We start from the raw sequence: 19788 nt of genomic DNA on the forward strand, positions 1-19788 counted from the left end.
GCAGCTTGCCTGAGCCGTCAGAGAGCTGGCCCTCTACTCCATAAATCCCAAATTTATTCATTTAGTTAGTCAGTTTTTGATGCGTCAGATGTTCCTGTCCGGAACAACCTGCAAAGTTATCAGGGAAAGATGCCTTAAGCAGATGGCATTGGAGCAGTTGAATAGATAGGAATAACCAGTAGTATGGAGGATAAGCATCAAGGTGCTAATATATAATCGGACAGCTGTATGTAAGACCTAACAGTCATCCTGGTTATCCATCTTTATTAACGATGATCTGACAGAGTCATATTACAGTGTATCATATTTCAGATTCCGAGCGATCTAACTGCATATTTGCGATCTCAGTCAGTATAGTGTGATAGAGCCCAGACATGTCTCCATATGGAGCTGAACTCAGTGGGGAGGCTGTTGTGTTGTGGATGTGGTTTTGGAGTCAGCATGGGGATTCCCCTTTGCAGTGTGGTAGATACTTGGATCCTGTTGTACAGCAAACATTTACTAGCATGATTTCAGAATAATTATAAGTATGTTGGGTGTATATTTGCAGTACAGTGATACTGCATTTCTTGTTGAGTACTGATCTTTCACAGCACTTAAAGTTTAGTACATATTCAGAAACTACATGATGAGAACTAATAAAAAGGTTTTTATTGTAGTAATAATAGCATGGTTTGATGTGGTTGTTGAAACTGGGTGTTGATTTTTGACCACTGTCACACAAACTATGACATCTGTGATTTACTGAGTATTGTTATTGTAATTGTATTCAACCTTTTGAGACATTCTACACACTATTTAGCAATGGTCATGAAACATTCCAAATCATTTATGAAGCACTGAATGCACATTTCAGTTGAACTGGAAGTAGATGTAGAGTCTCCATGAAATGCGTGTTTAGACCGCTCTCTGCTACCCCGCTTTCTCACCAAAGAGGAGAAATACATCACAGTGCAGCCGTACACCAGCCAAGGAAAGGACGAGATCGGCTTTGAGAAAGGGGTCACTGTGGAGGTCATCCAGAAGAACCTGGAAGGGTGGTGGTTCATCAGGTGAGTGTGTAATTGTGTGTGTGTGTGTGTGTGTGTGTGTTTGTGTGTGCATATATGTATGTGTATGCGTGCGTGTCTTGTTCATTCGAGACATGCTGAATAGAGGAATATTATGACTGTATTGACTGCTTTTTGTGGATCTCTGACCCTTGTCGACGTCCTACCCCACAGACACCTGGGAAAGGAGGGTTGGGCCCCAGCCTCGTACCTGAAGAAGGTGAGGGAGGACTTCACCCCGCGTAAGAAGACCCTGGCCGGCCCCGTGGAGATCATTGGGAATATCATGGAGATCAGCAACCTCCTCAACAAGAAGGCGACCAGCGAGAGGGACGTGCAGGCAGATAACGAGCCCGAGGAGCCCCCTCCCACCAAGAGGGAGATCAGCCTCCCCTTCCCCTGCGAGGAGCCCGGCAGCAGTGCCGCCCTGCTGGACAGCAAGGGCAAAGCAGCCCAGAGCTCCCCCGCCATCGCCCGCATCACCCCCCACAGGATAGACATCGGTGAGTGCGAGGAACCCAGTCAGTGGTTCTCACAACACAAAACACAGAAGTAACAAGCTTACAAAGAAACAACTTAGTAAGTTGTACTTTTATAAATGCTTAGTTTTACCGATTAAAAAAAAAAAAAAAAAAAAAAAAAAAAAAAAAAAAACCCACACACACACACACACACACACACACACACACACACACACCACACAACACCTCATTTTACCCCCATTAAAAAAAAAGATAGGATTTTACAGTGTGGACCAAAGGCCCACACTCTTGTTACAACCTTTTCGAACTGCCGTATCTGTGAATTCTGGCTCTACTCATAAATTATACATCAAAATAGAGGTACACTTGTGCTGATTCTCACATCTTCAGTTAAGTGCTATGATGACAGTTCAAAAAAAAAAAAAACAATAATACACTCGCTCTAATTTTACCCCCATTCAAAACTACAGGCAAGACCAGCAGGAGTATTTCACTTCTGCGTTTGAAAAAGAGTTTTTAAACTGCCGTATCTCTGCGGATTAGCGTGGATGCTCAGAAGGCAACCACACATCACATTTTCTTCAGAAAATACACACAAATCTAGTTGAATTTAAAATGCAGTGCAAAGAAACTCAGCCTTGGTCACAAGCAACACCAGCTGCTCACAAAAGTGTCCTAGCAGCACCTGCCCACCTGTATTTAACGCACCACTGATTAGGCAGGTGTGGTCAATCAACCAATGGCTGGCTTCAGGTATACAGATAATTACAATTACAAACAGTTACACAATTAGCAATTAACAGATTTTGATGCAATTGATCACATCTGCTAGGTTTCTGGTAGGTTCTGGTAGGTTTGAGTTGAACTGACGACAAAGGGCCCTTTAACATTTAACATTTTAACGATTAACACAAACTAACAATTTACAATCATTAAGGTTCTAGGGGACAGGTGAAATCTGTCCTTCATAGTGAGGCTCCTGAGAGTGGCATCACAGCAGACACTGGCTTCAAAGAAACTGATGATAGAAAAATATGTTATGAAACATGTGAAATATGTTAACTAAGCAGAAGGAGTAGAACAGGGTCGCTGTCAATCAGGAAGAGAGGCAACGAAATGTTTCACACAGGGGGATGATGGAAGGCAAAGCCCAGACTGGGAGATTGTGATGTTTGGGACATCATTTCCCATAATCCCTTTGGTGACAACCTTCTGTGGCACTATGTCTATAGAACCTAGGCCGGGTAGCCTTCTCCACTAAAAAAATGAAGACGAGGACGTATTTGTTGGATGGGATATATGGGCCAGGATATATGCTGGTCATTAAATTTACCGCCAAGGTCCATTTGGAAGAAAGAGACTGAGCAATGTGAGATCAGATACTGTAATAAATGATATGGATCCTTCTGCAGTTAAGTACCTCTAAAACCTGGTATTACTGCAGCATGTCAGTGCCTACTTTGAGTTATGTGACTCATATATAAATCACAAGTGTCATTACAGGGCTTCTTAACAAGACGCAGCCTACATTACCAGCATTTCAACCATGCGTTTCGAATGTTGATTTCAGATTTGACAGCCAGTCCATTTTCCTTGCTTGCCTTGCTTCTCTGGCAGATCTACTGGGTTTGCAGCATATGTACTTTACATGTATTGATTCCCTGTGTTTTGTAATAGTAGCTCTCAGGGATCACTTTATTGTATTTATGGGGTTATAGCTGCTTCAGTGTTCACATATATTGGGTGGAGAGTACCTGTTTAATGTCGCTGATAATCATGCTAGTGCATAAATTATGTGTTTGCAGCTGGTAATAATTGGTATTGTGTTCTTTGATTTGCCAGGTTCTCCCATCCTCAGACAGAAACCTCCACCTCGAAGAGAGACCGGTCTGGTCAGTGAATTGTATTTACCCACTGAGTTTGTGCAGGAATCCAGTGTGACTTTGTTTGTCTTCCTTAAACAGCCACAGCTGTAATTCATCAACCTGTTTAATCCCCACCCCCCACCCCCCTTTCCACAGGGATTTCAGTTACCCAAGCCACCAGAGCCCCCTACTGTTGAAGCAGAGTACTACACCATAGCAGACTTCCAGTCTCGTATATCTGATGGTATCAGTTTCCATGGTGGCCAAAAAGCTGATGTAAGTTGAATATTTCCTGATAGAATGTTTCTTGGAAAAATTAGCATAATTAGCATGGCCTAACTATGCCAATGAGAGCAGTAACTCCTCAATATCACAAAAGCACATTGTGACATGTAGGGTCATGTGGACTACCTTGGCAATGCTTTGATCCTACACGACACATGACACATGTCACAACATATCCTGGACATAATATGTCTATATATACAGCTATAATTGAACGTTGTGTTGTGCTCACAGTCACTGCGAGTGATACTGTTGTCTTCAGTCATAATATATATTTATGTGTACTTACGTGTTATATATTCCTGTGGAAACATGAACAAATTAAAATACAGGGGTGGGGAATGCTCCAGGTGTAATATCCCCTGTGTGTCCGTTTGTAGGTGATAGAAAAGAACTCTGGAGGGTGGTGGTATGTTCAGATCGGGGATAAGGAGGGCTGGGCGCCCTGCTCTTACATCGATAAGAGGAAGAAACCCAATCTGAACCGAAGGACCAGCACGCTGACCCGACCCAAGGTCCCGCCCCCAGCGCCGCCAATCAAGAAGCAGGATTCCGAGGAAGGGGCAGCTCCCGGCAGCCCCGCCGCCGGGGCAACCGAAGCCCCCAGCAAGCCCGTGTACGAGGAGCCGGAGTATGATGTGCCCGCCATCGGGTGCGACCTGGATCTTGACCTGGACTTCCTGAAGGCGGAGTCCTCCAGGGAGGTGCGGGGTGAGGACGCGTCCTCGGAGAGGGGCTCCCAGCTGAGCTCCTCCAAGCCCTCGCCTGTGTCCTCCCTGCTCAGGGCATCTTTCAAGGTGGGCGCATCCACCGAAGACGTGGCCCAGGAGGAGGAGTGCATCTACGAGAACGACGGCTTCAGGCCATACTGCGACGATCCCGCCGCCGTCAGAGTGTCTGGAGGCTCCGGCTCTCCGAAGCCCAGCCCCTTCTCGGCCACCCGCGTAGTCTCCGCCTCCCGGACCTCCCTTGGGGCCGGGGCAGCTGTGAAAAAGAGGGATTCCGAACTGGCAAGGAGTCAGTCCCTCTCCAAAGCGGAGGAGGCCACGCCCCGTTCTCCTCTGAACGGTTCCACCAGAGGCCTTAACAGGCAGGCCGGCCTCACAAAAGACACAGAGCCCCGAATGGCTCAGAGCCCCTCCACCAAACCCAAGCCCGTGGTCCGACCCAAGCCCCTTCTGGCTAAATCGGAGCCGCAGAGTCCGGAGAAGATGGACATCAGCACTCTGAGGCGGCAGCTGAGACCGACAGGACAGCTGAGGGCGGGGCCGAAGGCCTCCCGGGGGGGAGAGGACTCGGAGACGGCCTCCGTCATCTCCTCCGAGGACTCGGGGTCGTCGCGCAGCACCTCGGACCTCTCCAGCATCTACTCCAAGGGCAGCCGGGGGGACCCGGACCTGGAGGGCTGCTTGTACCGCACCACTGACAGCTACGAGAAGGTGCAGGATTGCGAGGTCAGCTTCGCGGCGGGTGTGGAGGTGGAGGTGCTGGAGAAGCAGGAGAGCGGGTGGTGGTACGTCAGATGCGGGGAGGCCGAGGGCTGGGCGCCCACGTACTACCTGGAGCCCCTGAGGTCTCAGCCGGACGCGGCCGGCCTGGAGCCTGACCGGACCGCACCCGTGCTGGGAAGCCTAAGCAAATCCAACAGCCTGGAGAAGAATACGCAGCGGGTGCAGGCCCTCAACAACATCAACCAGAGCCTGAGACGCTCCTCGCCCCCAATCCCGTCCAAACCGGCGGGCCCCGCCAACGGAGCGGTGAAGATGCGGAACGGGGTGCGGCAGCTGGCTGTGCGGCCGCAGTCCGTCTACGTCCCCGCGCCCGTCAAAGACACCAACGTCCTGACCGGGTCGCTGCGGAGGAACGAGTCGCTCGGCTCCACAGACGGGCTGAGGTCCGGCGTGGCCGTGCGGCGCAACTCCTCCTTCAACGCCGTCCTGCCACAGACGGGCGACGCCAGGCTGAGGCGGGCCGACCACGCCGGGGCGGGTGGGGCCGACTCCCTGACCCGGGGCGCCCAGCGCAACGGCGTTCCCGTCTCCGCCGTAAGGCCCAAACCTGTCGAGAAGCCCAACCTCATCCGCAACAACCTCCGGGAGGTCTACATCACCATAGCAGATTACCGCGGCGACGAGGAGACTATGGGGTTCTCGGAGGGGACGAGTCTGGAGGTTCTGGAGAGGAACCCAAATGGGTGGTGGTACTGCCAGGTTCTGGACAGCGGGCGCTCTCAGAAGGGCTGGGTGCCCTCAAACTACCTGGAGAGAAAGAACTAGCCTTTCATGTCTCAAATATGTATATATTTTTAAAAAGACAAAAAAAACAATGTCATTTGACTAAAAAAAAAGACACTTTCACAGCTGGTTTACTAAAGATGTATAGCGTACATGAGGGCTTTTGCTGGTTGTCAGTGATAAAGTATCCACTCACAAAAGAGACTGCTGAGATTAGCTACTTCAGTGTCTTAAACATTATGTGGACAGTGTTGTAGTGATTGTGAGTTAAAAAAAGAATGGAGCAGGGTCATATTATAAGTCATACTTGCTCATAAGATGTTCTCATTATCAATTGGGTGCCTTTCAATGATTTTGAGCAGAGTGGATACACTAAAGCATCAAAGAAACAAGAGCATATGTTTTAATGAATCAAAAAATTTCCATCATTTTTCATTGGAACATTATTCAGTGCCATAGACCTATGATTATGGAACATCAGCAAGTATATTTTGTTACTCAGAAGTAAGAAAGAAAAAAGACAGAAAGAAACCAAAGAAAGAAAGAAACCATTCTTTCTTAAGGGGAAATGAATGTGGGGCTTGGATAAAGCTTGACTGATAAAAAACTAAGGTTGATTTTATCGCAGTAAAATGCGATATTGTGGATGGGGTACTGATGACTCAGTGGCAGACACTGAGCTCAGAAAAAGCTCATTAATTTCTCCTCTTAAAAGTTGTTGTATGTTTTATGTCTTTGACTTCCTTAGAGATGTATTTCTGCTTTAGTCTTGTGATAACCACACTAAACAGTCAGCCTGAAATTTGAAGTTGTTTAGTCTGGCAAATTCTATGCTCTTTGATATGTTGTCGAACAGAGTTTCGCTGATGGTGTCTGTATACGAATTTGCTTAAATTTGTAATGTTACCCCATGGTTTAAATCTGGCTGATTCTGTCTGTTTATTTAGGAATAAGAATGTTGCTTTAACTTTCGTCATTGGTATCCCACTTTGACAATAACACGGACGAGCTTGAAACAGTTCATCTCATGAATAACTGAGGATTCAGGAGTCGTGGGCAGCTGAGTCTGTTATGATGTTTTTATCAGGGTAAATCGCAGATTACCCAACTCTGATCTGACTGTCTACCCTAAGAGGATATTGGTTTGCAATATATATTTAAAAAATTTCCTTCTTGAAGTACTTCCAGAAAAATAAACCTTTTGTGTGCATTGCGGCTTCATGCATTCCCCCTCTGCAATGCTGTAGTGCTGGTGCTGATAATGGTTTGCTGGGAATACAGAGCTGTACTGGAGATAAAGGCTGATAACTGCCACAAAAACCCAGGGATTGCAGATGCAAAACAATGAGCCTGAAGTGTAATCAAGCCAAAACATCAACATCAATGCAAAAATTCACATGCAGCGTCGTATGGTTTCAGCGTTTAGTGTACACCGGTACATAAAATCTATTTAACAGAATAGCCAAACGAGGTTTTAAAACTGAAGAATTATGTGTTAGATTGTGTTAATATGTGGAATATGGAAGCACTTGGTGCTGTGGCCCCTGGACATATGAACAGCACACATTAATGCACAGGATTGATTTCTGTCAGTTTTAATATTGCTGTGCAGTATTACTTTTGCGTTTAATTTTGAGGCAAGTGATTACATTAATATTGTATATTATTATTTATATTATTATTTAATCTAGCACAGTATTTCAGGTTCTGAAAAATGAAGATGGAAAAGATGAACACACATTTGTAACCCTTATTTGGAAAATTTTACGATGATCCAGTCAAATCTCAACTGGATGTGATGTGTATGGTATTGTAACTGGAGACTTTTAACTGGAGGTTCTGTTTTTTTCTGATTTGGAGTCAAATCAAAGCCCAGAGGATTCAGAACTCATTCATGTAATTTCATGTACAACAGTTCTTCATTTGCCAAAGCACCAAGCAACTAAAACTACTTCAAATGGCTGATTTTCAAGACTGCTGAAATATTTTTCTAAAGAAAATTGTGAACTCTGTGTAACTGGGTAAAAATACTAACTATTCTTTTAAATTTCTGCTGGACAGTATTAAATATTAGAAAGAAATGCTAAATTGCAGTTGTATTCTGTTGAGTGGAAAACAGTTGTCTTGTGTGATTGCATGCATCAGTAATGATGAAAGAAGTGGCTCATTTTTGTGAATAAATGCACTGTAAGTGCATTACCTAAAGGTGCAGTATAATTCATCCAAATTACACTAATATTATTTATTGAATGGGTTTTAAATGTATCTTTATTTAATTCATACAAATTTTTACAAATGTTTTTGGGGGTTTCAAATATAATGTTTTGCCAAATGGGACCTTCATGAATTTCTGCCTCTTCATTTGTTTTCTGGATTCTGTCAAAGAGCTCCCCCTTGAGATTAAGAGCTATTACTGCAACATCAATGTTCTCTCTCCTCCCCGGAAACAAAACATGAATATGTTACCAAAATAGTTGTTCAAACATTTAATATTTTTAGCAGTAATACTCATAAAATCATAATTTGTTTTTGCATATTTGGTGATTTATGTTTTACTTAAAATTATGCAAATCCTTTGTAATGCCATATACTGCAACTTTAACATTAATGGACACTTCCTATGTCATTATTGAGCTTTATATGATGCCTGATTATATGTTTATTTGGGGTTTGAGATGCAATCTTTTTTGTAATTTGTTTTTCAACATCGTATAATTTCTTTCCATCTCTAGAAACAGGAAGAAATGTCCAAAAATATTTGATGAAAATCAAAACTCATCTACAGGGAGCTTTAGCACTGACTTACACAGTCTAGCACCTCAAGCAGAATACACAGTTCACTCCTGTGTTTTTTCTCGACTCTCAGTCAGTTCTTTAGTTAGACTGTTTGGGGTTTGTTTTGATTCATAAAACTCAACTACATTAGTAGTACATACAGTCAAAAGAGTCTAAAGGACTCATACTGCCGTAACTGAATGGCCTTTAAAATGATTGGACCACAGCTATGCTGAACAACATACATAACTAAGCATATTCACCATATTCACCATATCTCTGTGAGTTTGATTAGTCACGTCAGTTTTAATGGAGAGAGGAATGTGCTTCCCTCCTGAATCCCATGACGAAGGCATTATATAAAAGTGTCAAACGCGCTTACTTTAATTAAAGCACATGCTAACTCTCCAGTTACTTTCAAATAAAACATACAAGCTTTGTTTGCATTTCTAAATTTACAAGGGAATTATGGTTATAGAGAGTTGTTATACTGTTTAGTTATGATGAGTTACGAGTAATTAGTATTAGCCACTTCCTGAATCTTTATAATTATGATTTTATTTTTTTCCCATTGTATATTCCAGAAATTATGAGGAGATGTGCAATACTAGATGGGTCTTTCACCAGCGCATGAGTGATACCTGCATTGAAATATATTGGTTTTGGACTCTTTCTCTGCCTATTCATGTGTGGAGCAGAAGTGTGGAGCTGCAAAGCCGTAAACAGGCATATGCTTTTTTAATGGGATACACACAAAACATCTGTATTATTGTATTTGTGTATCATCTCTCCTCTGAGATCATTAAAGAGGATATGGTTTGTGCTTCAGTCATGCCATGACTTTGATGGACTACTGTTGCTAACGGTCATTTTTACTGCCTCTTCTCCTCGCTCTTGGAAGATGAATGAGAGCTTACGGCATTATCTGAGGTAAATTCAAAAAGCAAAAGGTAGAAATTATTTTTCGCGACCAAAAAAGCGTGTTTGAAAGGCTGTCTGATCACAGGTGTTTCAGAGGACTCTGTTAGTCCCCCGCAGAGCAGTGAACTGCAGTGAATGACTCACTGACCTCACTTGTGTTGGGATGCTCTCACGCTTCACAAAAGTGTGGGTGTTTCGGGAGTCTCGGTCTGCCTTCCTAACCGTGGTTCTCTTTTCTGCTGCTACGGCGATGGCCTTCTGACATCACACTGAGCTGCTGATCACCGCAGTTCTGCATCACTGTTTTACATGGTGAAATTCTCTCTCACCCTTGCAGAGATCAAGGCCCAGATTCAATGCATGCACAGTGCACATTGTCCTCAAACAGATCTAAGCAAATTCTACTTTTTTGTTTACTCGCTGGATTGTGGTGGACGGCGGGATTAAAAGTGAATATAAAAAAAAAGTTACAGTTGCTAACAAATAGTTTCTGAAAGTTGAGGTGGAAGCACATTGCAGTGAGGTTGAATCTTGGCCCCAGCACTGAAGGTTTCATCTGATTCTAAGGTTTCAGATCAAACATCTTATCAGCACTGATGTGTCTCTTGCAGTGAAATGTTGCCACAGCACACAAAGGGTCTAGTTTCCCTTTGGTGTTGCAAAATGATCAAAACTTGGCAAATCCAAATCATTTCACTCATTTTGCCATATTGTAGGTCGTTGATTGGACGTTGGGCCTACAACACCCTGTGGAGAGAGCTCTCATCATCCACAAAGGATCTGTGTTCTTGGCTTTGCAGCACTGGGCTGTAGACATCCACTTGGCAAAATGTAGACAGTAATGATGCATTTGTGTGCCAATGTAAAGTGTCTTATGCCATGTTTCCAAATAAGGCCAGCTGTGAGGGGGGTTCAAAGGCCTCTGGTTTGTTTTGGATGAGACGGGCTGGTCGATGCAGCAGAGAAGGAGTCTCTGTGTTTGCTCTCAGCCTTCACCCTGGTCGTACGTGATGACGTCACACGGAGTTGCAATAAGTAATTTGTGCTAAGCACACTGCACTGGTGAGGTCCACCAGCATTTCTCACAAAGAAAGAAACTTAACAAAAGGAACAAGCCTGAGCACTAGCACAAACTAAACCAGTTCAGCCTCCCAGCACAGTGGCTTCACACCTGTATTTAACAAACCTGATTAGGCAGGTGAGCCTCGTTGACCAACGGCTGCCTTACACACACACACACACACAGTTACAAACTGACGGGTACCAGCTGGTTGGATGTGAAATGAGCTCCATTATGTCAAGCTGAAAATGGAAAGACATTTAAACAGTTTTAGGGAAAAGGTGAAGGGTTTTCCTCCACACATAGCATTGCGGGATGTTTGGAAGTACACTGAAGCTGGTTTTTTATAGGTGTGACATTATGATGTTGGTGAAACTGAATTTAAAATGCATCTGTGTCATTCAAACCCTTCTGGCTTTAGGATTGGCTTTAGGATTTAGGATAGGCTTCCTTTTTAGCTCCACCTTCTCAGCTGAGAACCTAATTGGCCGCTGACTTTTTTCATGTGACCGTTTGTGTTCTGTCGTGTTCCTGTCTCATCAGAGGCCCTCAGTGATTAGTTGTCTCGTTTTGAGAGAGGTGCATTTTGGGAACGACTGAGTGTGAGACAGAGCGGTCTGGGTTTGGCCATGTAGGTCAGTGTGGCATAGGAACAGATCCACCATCAAAAACATTACATTATTATGCCACTAAAACCTCTAAACTGACTGCAGTGCCATATTTAAAATCATGCGGATACCAGAAATAGAACAACATTCAGTCAGAATATTTGAGATAAGTAGAGAAAGATACACAGAAAGATACACAGTCTCTTCCCTCTTCCTAAGTAAAATTTAAATTATGAATATGGACACATTGATATTACATTCAATATAAGAGTGTGCTTTATATCCTACAATTAGCATAATGGGTTGATTAGAGGGTTCCAAGCAGGTACACTGGGAAGACGAATCCTGAAGAGTCATTATGTAAAGGTGTGAGGTGTGTGTGTGTGTGTGTGTGTGTGTGTGTGATGAGAGATATCTTAGAGGTTTTTGTGAGTCTTTTGTTTTTAGGGATGGAAATGATAGCTATACACCAGAGAGAGGACAGAGTTTACTGGAAGGAATGGTGCTGAACTGAACAATTAGAGATTGAAGTGCTTTCTGTATGACACTACTGCAAGCTAGCAATTACTGCAAGACTCACTGCAGAATCTTTTGACTAATACATACTAGGTAGAAAAAGACAAGATTGTGGATTGGCCTTTGTGCAGCTTTCTAACCATGCCAAAGCTCACAGCTTAGTGTCCTGTTCTAACATGTCCGATATACTGACCTACATGCATCACAGTAATATTGCTCTTGCTCTGAATGCTGACCTTTTACATGCACAGATCCTTGATTGAATAAAGGAGATGGAGGTAAAACTTGAATATACATCCAAAATGAGATCACTCTGATGTAGGCAGTTGTGGATGTCCAAATACAAATCTTTTCTAAGACAGAATGAGTATGTTTGAAGTACTTATTGTAAGTAATTATTGACACATTCATATGAACATATTTTATAAAATATGAAATTGGCAATAATAATTTGATATGTGCACAATAATTGTTACATATGTTTATATCAAACGTATATTCATTTTTATTCATGTTTTTATGCATTTAATTTTCATAAGGATGCAACCAGGATAGATTTTGGAAGATACTAAACTCCACATCCTAAATTCACCAGTGTACCAGCTCCATGCCTTTACAGACCTCAGGCTGGCCTAAATACAGTGCTAACAATCAGATTCCTATGACAATATTTTTTTTCATGTTTATACTTACAGTATGTTTAATTTTGGGACTGGCTGTTTTCAGATGAAAGTATGGATAGATATTCTAGGACATTTTTTCCTGCAAGCATTTTTCATTTGGGAAAACCAGAGCAGAAATGTAATGTATTCGGTGTTTTTTGGCTTCTGTAGTCTTGGTGCTTCCACATCATACTGTATCATTATTTTGGGCCTGAATGTGTGCTTATGTCTGGTACTGGAATTCGGAGGGCACAGTTGCAATGGAGGAAATGGCAATGATCACAGGTGCTCTTTCACAGGCGAAAATAGGTCACTGCCTTTCAAAGTTAACATGGTTCATCTTTCTGTTTTGTTTTGGGCTTGGATACTTTTGTATTGAATTGATCATGTTTACATTGTATTTTTCATTGCCCTACAGGAAAAAAAAAATACAATTAAAGGTATAATCTTTGCTCTGTTTTACTCTCCCTGTTTAAAAGTTGCTCGCATATTTCTCATTTAGCATTTACAAGGTTGTTAGTTTTCTCATAAATGGTCACTCCCCCTGCAGCATATGAATTTTCATATGAAATAACCGCAGAGAGATTTAGTAATAAAGCCAGTATCTGCAAAGGAACATTGGTTAAGTAATTGCTAAGTGCAAGAATCTAGCTTAGGGGTACAGAAGCAGAGAAAGCTCAGAACTGATGTTTGTAGTTTCAGTAAACAGCAAAGATGGATGTATGCCTGCATACATCACTCAGCACACGCAGCTGATATATTCAGCCGGTGAGCGTATGTCAGATCATAGCCTATGGCAGACAGCTCTTATGTAAAAGGAAAATAAATAATACTAACCAATTACTTTATAATTGCCAGTAGCATTGGAAGAGAAACAGGTAGAAATAAATACATACACACACACACACTCTGTTGTATTCAGATTATGCAGGCAGTAGATCACCTGCATTAAATCAGTATGGCACATGGGTGCGGAATAATTGACTTAGTATGATCACAACATAAACAGGTTTTCTGTGCCTCAAGGGGGACTTCAGGTACTGTTAGCTGTAAACAGTTAGTCACACACCATGTTCATAAAATGGCACTCCATTGAGGGCTTTTTATTGTCATCCTTTAAAGCTCGCTTTTTTCCATGCGGCTAGCAGAACGACGGCGTCTGAACACAGTGATCCCTCGTGAGAATGTCTAGATCCCTGTCTGCAGTTAAAACAGTCTTATGGCTCGCAAAGAGCTGCCGTATAACTTCCTCACACTGGAAGTGTACCGGAAAAAAACAAAAACATCGGTGATCGACCGACATATATTTCTGCTATGCATAAACAATGAACTCAATTAAAGAAGAAATGATGAATTTGCCAAATAATACAAATGAGAAAAGCACACCACAAATCTTTGTAGACTTTAGAGTTTATTAAAGTGCTAAACAATATTACTTAATCCGATCATGGAGCTAACCAGGGACAACAAATGAAACTGTGCTGTTAGTAACTAGTGTGATTACATTAGAGTCTGTTATTTTTACAGTACATACTTAGCAAATTCTCTTCTCCCTTTTACAGCACATAACTTGCATATCTTTTTAGAGCTGGATAATACAGCTGGACATTTACTTTATTAAGACTTCCATTACTCAAGGGTTCTAAGTACCCTTCCACCTGCTAGGATCTCACATGAAACATTGGCCATTGAAAATTGGCCATGACAACACGGCCCCTGTCAAATTAAAGACGTAAGCATTTTATTAATATTTGAATATGAGCATAGTGAACAGTCACTGAAAAGTTCTGAAATCCTTACATGTAAGATGTCTAGCCCTGGGACTTGTTCAGAATGTATTACTGTGCTCTGGTGCAAATTACTTTTTGAATATTTCCACTAGGTGGCAGTATTTGACCTATAAAAAAAATCATCTTCTTTAGATTTAATTTACAATATTTTAATTGAATTTATATGGAGTTGCATCCCTACTTACGATTTTAAAATGTCTTTATCCATCAGTTTAAACAGTCATTTTGAGATATTCATTAATTTGTCATGTCTTTTCATGATTGACATTCAGGCCATAAAATCATTTTGAAGTGAATGTTTTTTTTTCTGCTGATTGAAACGACGAAATGATTAATTGGGAGATTAAAAGACAAATCTCAGCATATCGCTCCGAGTTTAGCCATCTGGAGCAGAAGCAAATGTGATAATTTGAGCAGACAAGACTTGAATAGACAAACTGGCTTCGGTTCAGATCAGTAGGCATGTATTACACATACCATAAAATATAAAGTAAACCAGTTTTCAGGGTTGTCTTTTCTCGGCTTTTTCAGCATCGATTTAGATATATTTTCATGTGTGGTCCCCCATATCACCAGGGCAAAGTAGCTACAGCAAACAGCTGTATCAATGCTTGAATTTCATTGCACATAGTCTATGTAACTATAAATGGATGGATTTAAAACTTTTTTTTACAGCAAAGTAGGGGACAAGCCTATTGTGTGATGATGGTTGTGAAGGCAGGTAAATTATAATACTGCCACACTGACAATGTGCTAGGACCCCCAGCAGAGAAGCTCATAAGGTCATAATGAGACTGACTTTCTTGGCTGTGCCTCTATTTAATTACAAAATTCCAAGTCATATATGATCCTCAACTAAGGCCAATCAAACAAATTTACGCCAGTGTGGAATACCAAGACATAACTCACACTGACACTGAGGCCTGTTGCTGATGTTTAAGAACCACAGGTTCAAACAGAGGTCTGCTTAGAAAAACCCTGTATACAGCAGCAAGATTTATCAATTTTTTTTTTTTTTTTTTTAACACATCAGCATTTGCCATCACTTCAAAGAAACCTTGACATGAGCAATGGCCCTGCGGCCCGTTTTATGTTGTGTTGCCCGTTTTGTGTGTATGTGTGTGATGCTGCAATCTAAAAGACCTCAGCCGCTCTGCTCTAAATAACTTCTGATGCATATGGAGCCAACACTGCATACCTCCACTCTAAACAGGGCTACAGTGAGTAATGCTTGTATATTCTACCAGACATTCCGTTTTCCACATACAGACCCAGGATGTAGCAACACAGCTGTCAGGGAGGAATGTTTAGAGGTACAGTTGGTAAAGTCATATTGAACACTTCTAATTGACTTCAGCATGGAGTGATGGAAATTCAAAGCTGGATGGAAGTGGAAAAAGAAAAAAAGACTGTGGGTACAGCAGGGCTGAAACAGTTGAAAAATTTATTGATGGCCACATTCATCTCAATCAAACAGGGAACAGAATTTTCAAAAAGAAGTAATCATTTAGCCAGACCTCGCTCTAAATAAACAGAGGCTGAACTGCATTTTGACATCCCAAGACACATCGCAAATGAAAATGAAGTCAAAATCAACCTGACTGGATTTAGCAGATTTCGGTTCAGAAATGCAGTATAGATGGCTTTGCAGGCTTGATCCAGCTGCATTTTGGTCCCGGCGTTCAGTGATGGGAGTCAGAAATGAGCTCTGCATGTACTTAAGTGGTTTTCCCTGTACGCTGTCAAACACTGTGCTTTCAAAACGTCCTCCGAGGAGCCGGTTTTCTGAGGAATTGGGAAGACGCGTACCAAATTCGCAAAAAAATGATGAGAGATAGATTAAATGCAGTGCCTTTCATATCCGTTAACAGACACTACAAAACACATCATGGAGAGAGAGAGAGAGATACAGGACTGTATAAAAAAACATGTATGGCAAGAAATCAACAACCAACCACAGCTCTGTCTGCTGTTTCCTATAGGCTGGGCGACGACACAGTACCACACCATGCTGTTAGATGGAACTGCGCAGCTCTCAATTCAGTACGCACATAACGTCATGACACAGCACAGCGATCAATACACAGTGATAGATTGATGACAAAATAAATAATCTTAAAATTTAGCATACGTTGATTAATCTTACTAATCTGTGTTTCCAAAAGATGCTTTTTCAAGGGTTTTAGAGGAGGATGAAGACGAACATTGACTTTACCATGGCGGAAAAAAGCCAAATACAGTACCATTACAGAGGAATATGACTCTTGCATAAGCAAGCTTTTTAAACAGGACTGCCAAATAAGCTCATCCTTTGGAAACTGCTGGTGCAATTAACGAAATTGCATTTCCAAAAGACAATAAATTAATTAATGACCCATCATGAATTAGCAATTAGCAACCTGAACAACACCACATTCCTGCTTCACAATAAGCCGTACGAGTGTGTTCATGGCAACATGGAAATAAGATTTAAGCATCAACTCAAAACAGACAGTGCACACTTAGCAGCTCTAATGAAAGTCTACAGATAAAGCCTTTTTTCCTTTTATAAAGCCTTCGGTAGAATCTCCCTGGAGTGTACTTAAGGTCTGAGTCTATATAATGTGTAGAGATGATTCCACAAGGAGTGCTTGATGCTGTCATGATCTATACTCATCGACAGTTTAAAAAAAAAAAGGTTCATTCTTCACACTGCGATACCTAACCTCACAAACACGGTGCAGCCTGATGTTTGAGGTGGTCACGTTCCTGACCAAGCGCAACCGGGCTGGCTCATAACCTTCAGCAGTGACTGAAGTAATGACCATAGTGCCGGGTTTCAGAACCAACACAAGACCCTGGAGGTTCATGAACATTGCAGGAGGACAGAACACTTCATTCAACAGGCAAATGTTGAGGAGATGTGTGTGAATACAAAGCACATATTCAGGAGGTGATTGGTCAGTGATTGTCTGATTGTCCTTGTGCAGGTTTATTAAGGCATGTTTTATAGTTTGGAGCTGTACATGATATAATATTACACACACATATGTATGTACAGTATGTATGCATTCATATGCATCAGTCTTTGTCCTTACAGTGTAATTAAAATGGAAAATGGAAATGATTTGACCCCCCCCCCCCATTTTTTTGTTAATGAACTTACCAATCAATGGCTGTTTTTTTTTTCTACTGAGAACTTTCTTAGAATTATGGTAGACACCACTCTGAAACTGTAATCAGACTCAATTTATATGTCATTTCGGGATTCTACCCCCCCCTGCCCCATCTATACTGGAAGTGCTTTTAGATTTCCTTACTCATGCCTGCACAACATCTCTCCTTCCCGACAGAGATGCTACTCATGGCCGTGCCTGTGGAGTTACATGCAGGGTTAGTTTATCAGGTATGCACAGGAGAAGGGGAGCTCAGAGGAGAGCAGCGCTGAGAGCCGCTGGCTTAGGAAAGCTGAGAGGGTTTATGCTCCAGAGAAACTGTTATGCCGTTGGTCAGCTATAACTGATGTGTTCACTCACAGAGGTGTGACAGGGACAGATTTGGCAACACATCTGATCTCAGGACACTCCCCCCAAAAGCTCGCTTTGGTAACAGGACTCGGGACGTGATAAAGGAAACTACACGATGCAGGTCCATTCTGAAGAGTGTTTAATTGAAGGAGTAATGCTGAGTCAACACCAGCGCAGTGCTGTTTCTGGGCTGTATATGGGGATGGTTCTGAGATTGGCGTAACTGCCAGCAACACAACAGATCTGCCAATCCTGTAAAATGGCGAATGTCATGCTGCCCCTCTGCTTTCAGAAAGCTGCGCTGGGGACTAAATGCTTTTTGTCTCCTGCCCTGTACACTTTTCTGTATAAGCAGTACGATCCATGCCCATGCTATTTCACATGGCAAGGAAAGAGAGCCTACATGACTAAACCCTTTAAAACAATGCATCTGATTTTCAATTTTAGTGCGCACTTAGAAATGTACGCAGCACAATCCATGGAGGTGTCTGATTTATTCTCCTCATTCAACCCAAAGCACAAATGAGCATACGTGGTGGACTGCTTAAAATGAATCATGTGACGCTTGCTCCCTGATACATTACATGTTTTCTTATGCAGGGCATATGCAAAGTATTGCTTTAACACTGTGCTGTGCTGACCCCCTGTGCTGACCCACTTTCCAACAGGAGAGAATACGTGCCGTCCTGTGTTTGGTCTGCAGTCTATGGTTGGCACGCAGTACACAGAGCATAGCCTATATACTGAAGATGCCTTCAGCAGAGTGCCAGGTCCTCACACGTGTCTGTCCCCACATGTGAGTACGTTTCATGAATTTGCCACTCAAAAGTGACACAATGGGGCATCTGAATGCGAAATCTGGTGATTTTAATGTTTTTTGGTTTGCTTCTTTTAAAATCACACCTCTCTCACAATGTGCACTAGGAATAAAGAGAATACGGCTTAACTGTTTGTCCTCTCCGGTCTTATTTTTCACTGCTGCAGTCAGTAATAGCTGTCAATCATGGAGCCTTGTGACCTGTAGTTAATATACAGCATTTAGCTATTCGCTGGCTGCCCAAAAACATGGTGGCAAAACTGTCTTGGTAAAGAATGAATTCACAAAACAATCAAACTTTTTCATATCAAAAAAGGCTGTAGGCAGTGCCATATCCATTTAAACACCACTGGTGAAGACTGAGGTGAGTCTTTGCAAAGACTGGATTGTAGGAGGCTTTGGCCTTGGTTTCACGCCTGCAATGGAATTACTCTTCCACCTAATCCTCACTGTCATCCCACCACTGACGATTTGAAGTCTCTCTAAGTTTGGACTGTGAGTTTTGCCTACAAAGCATGAAGTGTCGCACTGAGACCCTCGTCTGCAAATTCTGTCATGGAACCACAGTGCACGACATGGAGCAGCAGTCACGCTGATGTACCGACGTACAATCAGCTGCTCAACTGCACGGATGCGCACGGGAGAACAGGAAGTACTAGAGATCAGGAAGTGAACACCATCTCCCATCGTTACGCTGTGGACTACCAGTGCTTAGTGTCACAGGCGAAACAATGAGGAAAGAAGGAAATCAGCCATTTCCACTTCATGTTGTAAGTGGAATGTGGATTGGAGAACAGTACAGTCCTCCATGCTGTGGTTCTGATGCCACTGATGAGGTCGCTTCAGGGACTTCTCTCAGTGTGGGGTCTTCCAGCTGCGACTCTGCGCTCCTTGGATTGGCTGCTATCACGCACAGACAAAAGTTGTGACATACAGGGGACAGCAAATAGCCAGTTCTGACAACCAGGGTTTCATCATCACCTCTCCAAGGCCTTTTTGAACGCACGATCACACATTTTAGGAAACAAAATACGGGAAAATAGATTTTTTTTCCCCCAATTGTCACCTTCACTCACAATATACAACATGTACATTAACATTTACAGAAATGATTTCCGTAAGAGAGAAAGAGACCCACTTAAATTTTGCAGGACAGTATTTGTCATACTAGCGTTAGACTGAGTGACATCTGAAGTCTTTTGAGTCCGTAGCCGGGGC

The 19788-nt window shown here is 42.5% G+C and overlaps 1 protein-coding gene across 4 annotated transcripts in view; it reads left to right on the top strand.

Annotated features, from left to right (window-relative positions):
• The window catches only part of LOC118789860 (SH3 and PX domain-containing protein 2A-like), an 80146-nt gene extending 72615 nt beyond the window's left edge, over window positions 1-7531 (top strand). For all 4 annotated transcript variants that reach the window (XM_036546548.1, XM_036546550.1, XM_036546549.1 and 1 more), the window contains 5 exons: window positions 935-1052; window positions 1224-1552; window positions 3374-3423; window positions 3553-3672; window positions 4062-7531. In XM_036546548.1, the coding sequence (XP_036402441.1) occupies window positions 935-1052; window positions 1224-1552; window positions 3374-3423; window positions 3553-3672; window positions 4062-5957 (2513 nt within the window). In that variant the 3' untranslated portion in view covers window positions 5958-7531. The remainder of the gene's footprint in view (window positions 1-934; window positions 1053-1223; window positions 1553-3373; window positions 3424-3552; window positions 3673-4061) is intronic.
• The last annotated feature ends 12257 nt before the right edge of the window (window positions 7532-19788 follow it).

This window comes from Megalops cyprinoides, chromosome 15, assembly GCF_013368585.1.
Source record: "Megalops cyprinoides isolate fMegCyp1 chromosome 15, fMegCyp1.pri, whole genome shotgun sequence".
NCBI lineage: Eukaryota > Metazoa > Chordata > Actinopteri > Elopiformes > Megalopidae > Megalops > Megalops cyprinoides.